The 9960-nt window shown below is 42.7% G+C and overlaps 1 protein-coding gene across 2 annotated transcripts; it reads right to left on the bottom strand.

Annotated features, from left to right (window-relative positions):
• Nucleotides 1-2396: 2396 nt before the first annotated feature.
• Nucleotides 2397-9682, bottom strand: RBM15 (RNA binding motif protein 15; the record flags this gene model as incomplete). 2 transcript variants are annotated; one of them, XM_084243265.1, is made up of 2 exons in its annotated part: nucleotides 2397-2431; nucleotides 6826-9682. In XM_084243265.1, the coding sequence occupies 2 exons, from the start codon at nucleotides 9680-9682 to the stop codon at nucleotides 2397-2399; spliced, it is 2892 nt and encodes a 963-aa protein (XP_084099391.1). The 2 variants fall into 2 exon arrangements, with proteins under 2 accessions (XP_084099391.1, XP_084099390.1); XM_084243264.1 differs by lacking the exon at nucleotides 2397-2431 and adding an exon at nucleotides 3524-3603.
• Nucleotides 9683-9960: the final 278 nt, after the last annotated feature.

The raw sequence follows: 9960 nt of genomic DNA, 5'->3' as shown, positions 1-9960 counted from the left end.
ATTTTGTATGACATGGTCTCAATACCCCTTCTTGCAACATTTTTTTTTTTTTGGAACTGAAGCCTGGACCTTAGAAAGATACCAAATACATAATCGCTAGATGTTTACCAACAGGAAAAAATAATGAGTTTTCAGTGTGAACTAGTCAGAGAACCAAAATACACTGGAAAATCACATTTCCAACAGGCATAAAATGTTTAAAGAAATGTGAGAGATCACTTAACAAAAATTTTAGATGGGCAGCCAACTCATGAATGGATGCTTAAAACTTTTGCAATGATACTGAGAACCCAAGAAAAACCTCTGGACTTCACTTTTCCATATTTACTGTTTTAAAATGTATGTACATAAGTTGTCCAGCTAAACAAGCCAAGGAGTTCAATCAAACCTAAGGGAGAGTAGCTAATATAAATGTACTGTTGTAGCAACAATCACTCCTCTAGAAGAAATGAAAAACATCTTTAAAAAAAAAAAAAATCACAAAAAAGAAAAATTCTATTCAAAATTTTTGATCCCATTTAAAACAAAGCAAGGAACCCTAAGTTGTATTATACACTAAAAAAATTATGCTTGGGCTAAGATGTCAAAGTTTCAATACTCAATGTCAGGGCGAGAGGCTGGAAGGACCTTTGTTCAGAAGAACCAATGAAAATGGTAAGAATAGACAAAAGCCAGGCTTTTCTCAACACTGCCTATTCACTTCCCTAAAGTTACAATTGCCTAATTTTATAATTAATCTCTTTGTGGGACAAGAAAAAAAAAAAACTAACCATTTGGCTAAATTATCACTCCCAGTATGATGGTACTTTTTTTTCTTTGCTATGTATCATAAATTACATTTTTTTTTTGCTATGTATTATAATATCCTTAACATGGAGATTTAGAAATCATTGTTTATAACAAGCAACATTTTTACAGCAGCAAGTTTTTCCACCATCATCAAACCACAACTTAGGGTGAAGGCCACAGTTAATGGAATCTACCAAAGTGTTAAGCCTTCAAGGCAGTAGGTCCCAAATTCAAAACCAAGATTTTAATACATAGCTCCCACATCAAGAGAATTTTTCCAAATAAATTTTTCAAATAAAATATATTTTAAAAAATCAAAATGCCAAGGAGAACAAAAATTCTGGCTTGGAATTTGTAAATACAACACTTGGTGATGGGAGGAAGCTAGTAACGGCAGCAGAGTGCCTAAGGCATTCCATCCAGAGAAACATACCTGAAACATTAAAAGCCCTCACCCTATTAATTATAAAGCATTCTTGACCTCTAAAAACCCTCTTACCTGGTTACAAGAGTTTATACAGCTGTTTGCCACTGGAACACCACCTTGCAGAGTATAACCGTGGCATCCTCGGTTGATAATCACCTGTTGCCTAAGTAATCATCATCCCGCATGGTGCAAGACAGCACTAGGGCTCTTCCATCCGAGGTTAAAATTCAAAACAAGCCCAACAAGCCTGCATTTCAAGGTGGTCTTCGTCTGCAACTAGTTAAGTTTAAAACTGGCAAACAACAATGGTGTCTGAAGCCAATGGTGCAGCACTGCTGGCTTCCTCTTGAACTCCAGCGTTGTCACTGTGCACCGAAGTCTCCTGCGGCAAACAGGGAGTTGTTCTCCTGTACTGGGAACAGCTTCCAAAGCTCAGGAGCCCCTGTACAGGATAATGCAGGAACTAAAGGCAAACACTTTTTTCCTCCTTAAGGATGCCTCCATTTTTTCCTCACAATCTGTACTACCAACCGAAGTGACTGGGCCTGAGTGTGCGTTCGTACCTATGAAACCGTCACGGTGCATGCACATCCAAGGCATGTGGAACCACAGGTCAAATAAGGCACAGATACCAAGTAACGGTTCTAATTACAAACGCTAGCTCTCAGGAACTCTTCATCCATTCAGAACTAAACCCATCACTGCATAACTCTGGTAAGAAGCCCCTGGAGATGGAGGAGCTCCTCAAATGTGTCAGGAAAGGTTTTATTAACATCATCATTAACATTTTAAAAGCAAGCGGAGCATTTCTCCTTCTTTTGGCAATTTGGTGCAAATGTTAAGTGCAAGACAAAGCAATTTCAAACTTTTCTTCAAATTAAAAATGAAACTAAGGCCAAACGTGATGGGTGAACAAAATAAATCAAAACTTAAATTTCAGCAACTCCGGCTCTTCAAACCAGCAAAGCCCCAGACTCGTGCACTGTGGTGAGGCTTACGGTGCTTGCCCCGGCTTCTTGTGTGCCAGCAAACAGCACCATTTCCTCAGCAAGTTGAGGACCGAGAAGCAAATGATCCCCTTCACTGCAAACAAAGGGGGGTCACAGTAACACTAGTGATCCTTCAGCATCGACACACCGCAATAGTCAAAATGATGGTCTCCCTGCTTCTTGCTCAAGACTTAAAAGATCTGAGCAGCAGCAAGTACCCCCTCAGCTGCAAACAAAGGGGTCAAAGGTTTGCCGTCAATTCACTTCCAGGCAGAAAAACATTTTCCTCAAAAGAAACAATTTATTTAGAATAAAACAAAAGCAGCTCAACTGTGAGCGCACGTTTGAGTGACAGCTACTTTTAAGCTGTGTGAGCCATAAAAAGGGTTTTTTCTTTACTTTTCCAGAAATCTTGTGTACACAGCACAAAGCAAAGAGGTCATTTTTTTTCCACTTAAAACACCGGCATTGGCATCACAATAGCAGATACACAACTTTAAGCTGCCATTTTAGTAAAATGCACAAATACTAAACAGATTAGCTTTTTCTTCCATCAAGAGGCCCATGTAAACTCCACATAAGCCACAACTTCTCTTCAAAAAGGTCCATTAGAGCTTTGAATTCCGTATCTTCATCTGCTGTTCACCAGTTTTGCTTGCAGGGGGGGAAAAAAAGGTTATTCAGTACAAATGTTTACAATATTAAAAATATATATATTTCCCCTATGCCATTATAGATGAACATAAACGTTAACAAGACCTTCCTGGACAGTCCACCGTGACTTCATAAAGCACCAATAATACCCACTGGCACAAACCTTTTATGAACAGACAAATAACAAGTATAATAGGGTGGGCTTTTTCCTAAAAGACTGCAATTAATTTAGGATTAAAGGACTGAAACTATCCTTTATACTCATGTAACTGAGTAAGCCATGTCAAGAAATTTCAGAAAAAGCAAGTTTATAATCAATATATTGAATTATAACTTAAAAACTTGATTTGAAACTGTAAAGGTGGAGTTCAAACTTTTATCTCCTCTATTTCATTCTGTAATTTAAATGGAGCAACACAATACTCCGTTATTTGTAGAAAGGGCTCAAGATATAAAGCCATTTAAAAATCCACCTTCATCTGTGTTACCAAAGACAGCAGCTGTTACTTTCTTTTAAGAAACACTCATACAATTGCTAAACAGCCAAAGAACACTTTTGGACTTTTACTTATCAATTCTGTTTAAATCATACATATAAAATTCTTCATTATGCTTAACAGTTCACTGTGGTTACTGAAATAAATTTCTCCCTTTAGGGACATCACTATAACCAGAATGTTAACAGAGTCAGCTCCACACTTTTGTTCTTGTTTGTATACTTAACTCCTATCTCAAAGCCAAACATTGTGGCAGAGACAGAGAAAGAAAAAAAAAAAAAAAATCCAGAAATTCTCTCCAGAAAATTTTTTTCCATATAGGCAGCAATAAGGCCCTCTTCTCAAGAGGATTTCCTAATTCTGTTACCAGAGTTTTTGGTGAATGGTTCCTATATGGACCCAAAAACTATAGTTCAAACCGTACTTGCATAATGAGCAAGTCATGTCTAAATAACGTGAATTTAATTTTTTTTTTTTAAAAAAGCATCATCAGTGAAAACTTGCTCATAAAAGTTTTTAAATAAACCTAAACAGTGTTTGACTCTGGAAGCAATGAAAACACACCTTACTTGTACTATTCCTCAAATGATCTAATTGAGCCAATAAGGGCCAGAGTGTATTACCTTCAAAATGTCACCAAAGCAATTTTAAGATGTAATCCTTACAGGGAAAACTCTATCTACTCTCAGTTCAGTTACAGTATACATCTTACACCAGGTATTTAATTTTGTGTGGAAAATTCTTCATAGGAATCCCAATTACGACCAACAAATATAAAAAAAAAATTCGGGTAGGGGCTGAACAATTGCCTAATTTTCCATCAACTCTGAAGTTGAGTTCTAAAGTCTTAATTAGTTTGAAGTTTTTCACCAGTAACACTTAATAAGTCATTAAATGGTATACATATTGAAAAGATTTCTTTCCATTCATTTGAACTGAGTTTCAGAAAAATCAAGTAAGCGAGTATTTTTTTAAAAAGTAAAATCGGTTGTCACATAGAACATCCAATGTAGGGATTATGAAATTCTGGCCAATGAGAATTAGAATCAGATAGTTTTGGACTTTTGCTTTCATTCCATTCTGAAGGTTTGAGTAGATAGCTCACACATATTATGAATAGGCAACACAAATAAGAGATTCATCTAACGATGGCACTTGGTAGGTAAGCACCAAACTAAACATAATTAGTTATTTATAATACATACATTTAGAAATGTACCAAGCCATTGTTTCAAAAAACATTGAAGCACAAATTGCCAAGATCTAACAAAAGACTTGATGTCAGATAAAGATTCAAACAAACATGGAGCAAAAACCACAGTAAGCTGTCACATCAATCAACTTAAAAAGAAAACAAAAAAGAGAAAACCACACATATTTTGTATTACAGTAAAAATTAGGAGTCATGGACTTCACTCTAAAAGAGCAAAATCATTTGTCCAGCCATCTTACCAATAGATATTCAAAAGTTAATGGTTAGTGAGATTATTTAAACTGGAAAAATGTATCTCGTCACAAATTGTACTCTGACCCCATGTATGCACACCTGCATTAGTTTCTCAGCAGGTGTCTACTCTCGAGTGACATGCCAATCACAGCTTTTTAAAAGCAAAAAGCACTGAAAGTCTTAACTGTAGGATCTCAGGTATTTTCCCCTACAGGCACACCAAGAACCGTTGTGTTCATCTTCCTTCTCTCAAAATGGCTAATTTTTCCAGTTTAAAAACAAAAACCTCCAAACTTAAAAAATTTGTAAAAGCATAGTGAAAATCAAAATAGATGACACAGCAGTGATGAGGCTCTCATGCTCACATGCATTTAGACACCTGTCAAAACGGAAAATAATAAATTACATGACATTTCCCTGGGTTATTATTGGTGCTATTTCAAAACTACCAGCTTTGATAACAGAAAGAAAACAGTTGGCTTCTGCCAGGCTTTCAACAAGTCACTTTCACAGAACAGAAACATGACCATGATCCAAAAGGTCCTAAAGTTTCTAAAGTTTCTAATCATAATTATCAAGGGCTTTAGCTAAAGTCCTCGGTATTTAAACCAAGGGGGGAAATATACTAATGACCTGAGAAACTAGGAGTGGGGGCAGGAGGGTGAAAAATAAGATTAAAAACAAAAACAATCCCAACAAAAAGGAAAATTATCCATTACTATTAACCAGCAAAAGCCCTTGTTAAGAACCTGGAGTTGATAGAATCTTCAGCTCTGGGAAAAAAAAATAAAAACCTGTGAGGGTAGGTTAAGCTCTTCTGTATTAATTTCTGGTATCTGGGAAAATAAAATAATAAAAAAGGGTTTTCCTACACTGACATTTCAATTCTGAGGTTGGTAAAAATATTAAACACGAAATTTCAAGGTAATCGAAACAATTTCAACAATGTAACCACTACTGTATAAGCTTGGGGAAAAAAAAAAATACAAGCCAAAGTTTTACAGAGCATGTCAAAGGCATTTCACCATGACTTTAAAAAATTCTGTAATCTCAATATGGCTGATTAATGCCCAGTGAAATAAAAGATGACTTTATGAGCCTGCAGACAACTCTTCTTTCTATTACTGAAGTCAGAAATGTGAATGGATACAAAAACAAAACTTAACTTGGATGGAAAACATTTAAGTTTTGAAATATGCACAATGAAATGACAACTGTACCTTCTACACCTCTCTGAAAGTCATTGGAAACACCACCACAAACCAGTAATCGACCAAAGAATTTTGATGTTAAAAGCACCTATCACTTCTTGCATACTAGTGTAAGCGTAAGACATAAATGGTTTGTAACATATGCCTCAATTTTTACTGAAGTTACAGCTACAAACCAAAAGTGCATTTATGGGATACAGAACTCAAGAACTAAGGATAAAATGTGTATGTTAAGGAAATTCTCTGGGAATAAACCATATATTTTAAGAGAAATACTCAAATACCTGATTAAAATTATATTGCTATACCATTTACCAGCTTACACTTTTGAGATTCCTGATCAAATTTCAGCCACACAAATAACATTTCTGGCACAGGGACTATTTACCTACATACCAATCAAGCCATTTTTAGTTGTATATTACCATCTTTATATAGTCATTGGGCTCTCTCCTCCAAAAGCCTGACTTTTCCAAATTTTGGTTTTGTAACTTTGAGGAATTCTTTTTTAAGCTCGAGGTTTAAAAAAAAAAAGTGAGAGGAAAAAGTTACTCATAAAATTGGGAACTCCTAATTAAAGCAAACCCAGCTGCCTGCTACCTTCAGGGCATCCCTTTCACTTAAAATACAGCTAAATTGTCTTGACTTCTATTTTAAAGAGGTTTATAAAAATATAAAAAAGAAAAAAAGCTACAACTAAACAAGTAATCAAAAAGAAAATATCATCTGATGCTGTATCCCATTACATATCACAAAACAGGACCCATGTCAAAGTAGTAAATACAAGTTACACATGGACTTTAGGACGCACCACGGACAATGATCATGACCAGGTAATCTTCTTCAGATTTGGCCAGTGCCTTGGCAGGGGAATCCAGGAACTGCTGGGAGAACTCACAGGGTGGGAAGGCATGAAGGACCCCGGTGTTTTCCTTGTCTTTGTTGCCCCCCACAGGGAGGCTGATCACCCCAGCTGCCTGCTTTTGCTTTAAATAGGACACAAGGTTCCTAAGTGGCCTCTGAGTAGAGGTGGCAGTGTCTGACGTGGCTGAGGAAGAGGAGGACCGGCTGTCAGAACTTCCAGGCACAGCCAGAAGAATGGCATAACCATTGGGCCCTGCCACTTTGATGCGGCGAGTTACTTCATCCAACTTGGGCTGGTCCAAACGAAGACGCTGAGTGATTTTGAGCTGGGCCACTTTGCCTCCAGTTGAGCCCTCCACAAGAAGACTGCTAGCCACTTGGAGATCACCCTGCAACAGATGCATGTTGGAAGGAAAATTGCTGTTCTTCAATAGAAGCATGCCCTGCCAGGCCAGACAGAGTTTCGGAGAGGCTGCTGCGGCGGGCGCTGTCCCACTATCCTGTTTCTGGGAAGGAGACTTCAGCTTCGACGACGCAGTGCTGGTGCTGGGTGCACTCCCATCAGACCGGTCTTCTTTTTTCAGAGGGCTTTTTCCCTCAGTGGGGGCTGCTGTCCGGTGCTTTCTATCCCGTTCAGCCGATGCAGAGTTTTTACGATCTCGCTTATCACCCTGGCTCTTCTCCAAACTACCTCGTCTGTCTCTGATGGGAGAGGGCCTTTCCAAGAGAAGACGGGAAGAACGGTCATTGTCACTGTTGTAGCGATCCCGGCTGCTGCTCAGTTCTGGACTGCGGTCAGGAGAAGGAGGACAGTGACGTTTTCGTGGGCGTTCACTCTCTGGGGACCTATCCAGATGTCGTCCCCCACTGTCCTCAGGGAGCCTTCGCTTTCGAGGCTGGTCTCTGCTACTAGGCAGATCTCGATCACCTCTATCCCTGTCCAAGGACCAGCCATCCCGCCTACGATCCAGACTATCCAGTGGCTCATAAGCAGGCACAGCAGTAGCTGCAGTCCGAGTGCTGCGTTCCCGGACTGGCGGTGGGGGTGGTACCCAATCAGAGTCAGAATAAAGGTCCCTATCACGGTCTCTATAAAGTAAGGGTGGTGTCCTATCCCGAGCACCCCTCAGAGGGTCAGGTGCCCGATGTCCAAAAGCATCTGTCACCAATTCATAATGAGTTAAGGGCAGAGGCTGCAGATATTGCTGCTGGTAACGATGTTCTGTATCTGCAAAGTCTACTCTAAGGCGACGATCGGGCCCACCAAGCGGGAAGCCCCGCATGTGGGTCCAGGCAGCATGAGCTGCATCCAGGCTTTCATACTGGATGTAGGCCCAACTATCACCTTTGCGGTAGTCTATGGTGCGTATGGTGCCAAATCGGTCAAACTCTCGTGCCAGGGCAGCAAGAGGCACCCAAGGTCCCAGGCCTCCTACCCAGAGGCGGGTGGTGGGTGTAGCTTTACCATACCCAATTTTGATAGGATTCCGAATTATAATTTTTCCAGACATTGCTAATTTGGCCCGGTGAGACATGTCTAGGTTCTCAAATTTAAGAAAGCCATAGGTACTGGTCTGGCCCCGGGAAGGCCTCTTGATGTCTACTTCTGTGATAACTCCAAAACGATCAAAAGCCCTTCTGAGATCACTCTCTGTCACAGTGATGTCTAAGTTGCCCAAGAAAAGCGTCCGGTTAGCTCGCTGATCGTCCTCGGGTGAGATCTCGTCCACTTCTCTGAAAGCAGCAGAACCTGCCCCGGCTCCCACCCTGGGCTCAAGACTGTAAGCCGGGCGCACTCGCTCATAAAACGGATAGTCGCGCTCTCTTTCCAGTTCGCGGGGCAGCGGCGGCGGAGGCGGAGGGGGCAGGCGGCCCAGCGCCAATTGCTGCAACCGGTAGTCTCTGTATCCCAAGGCTGCGCCCCCCGGGGAAAGGGACCGCTGGCCTCCACCACTTCCTCCCGGGGGGTGCCGGTGACCCCCGACAGAAGCCCCGGCCAAGCTGGCTGACGGGGGGTAAGAATCTTTGTCCAAGGGGGAGCGGCTGCGGCGCCGGCTCACATACACAGCTTCTATCTTCAGGGGCCGGTCATAGAGCACCAGGCGGCCTCTGGCATGCTTGGCCGCCCGCGCGTCCTCTGACCGCCGGAAGTTCACAAAGGCTACGCGCTCATCCCCGCTGCCAGAACCCGAGAGGTGACTGATTTTGACACTTACATCACCGAAGCGTTTAAACTCATGAAACAGTCCGTCCTCGACCGCCTCGTCGCTCAGCTGGGACCCCAGCTCGCTGATCTTCAGGGTCTTGTATTCCCCGCCGTCAGGAGCTGAGGAGGCGGCCCCAGAGGAACGTGACTCCCCGCCTCCACCCCGGGAGCTGCTGCGCGACTCGCCCCCGCCCGAAGAATTTTTGGTGCTCGGGGAGCTGTAACTATGCAAGCGGCTACTGGAGCTGCCCCCTCCAGTGTCATACTCGCGGCTGCCACCTCGGCTGCTGGACTTATCCAGATGAAGGCTGCGCCGAGACCCGCCGCCGCTGTCGGTCTTTCCGCTGCTGCTCCCATTGCTGCCGCCAGAGCCCCCTAACTTCTTGCTGCGCTCCCCGCGGGAAGTCGAGTCCTCACCGCCTCGGGAGCGTTTGGGCTTGACTGGGGAGCGCTCTTTTCCCTTCATCGCTGCGGGTCGTCGGAGGTCGTCTCCGCGGAGCTGACTAACCCGCCGCCCCGCGCTGGTTTCACACAGCGGAACCGCACGCCGCCATCTTGGACTCCGCCGCGGCAAAGGATCCCGCCCCGCAGTCTTCATTGGTCAGCTGGCTCGCCTCTTCTACAGTCTCATTGGGAAAGCTGTTTGTCAGTCTTTACATCTCCCCGCGCTCTGGGAAGGCGCCCGCCCAACCACTGTTATTGGGTTCCCAACGCCCTAGTCAGAGTATCTCATTGGCTATATTCTTTGTCCATCTTAACGGTTCCTCGCGCCAGGTTGTAGCTCCGCCCCTCGCACTCTGTGGTCACCTGACCCGAGATCTGGAGGCGTTGATTGGACAAAGAGTCTGCCCTGTAACGGTACCTCTTGCGCGCTGA

The sequence above is a fragment of the Talpa europaea genome (genome assembly GCF_964194135.1).
Source record: "Talpa europaea genome assembly, chromosome: 9".
Classification (NCBI taxonomy): Eukaryota; Metazoa; Chordata; class Mammalia; order Eulipotyphla; family Talpidae; genus Talpa; species Talpa europaea.
The sequence above is the reverse complement of the archived record's forward strand: the minus strand, read 5'-3'. Positions and strand labels throughout refer to the sequence as shown.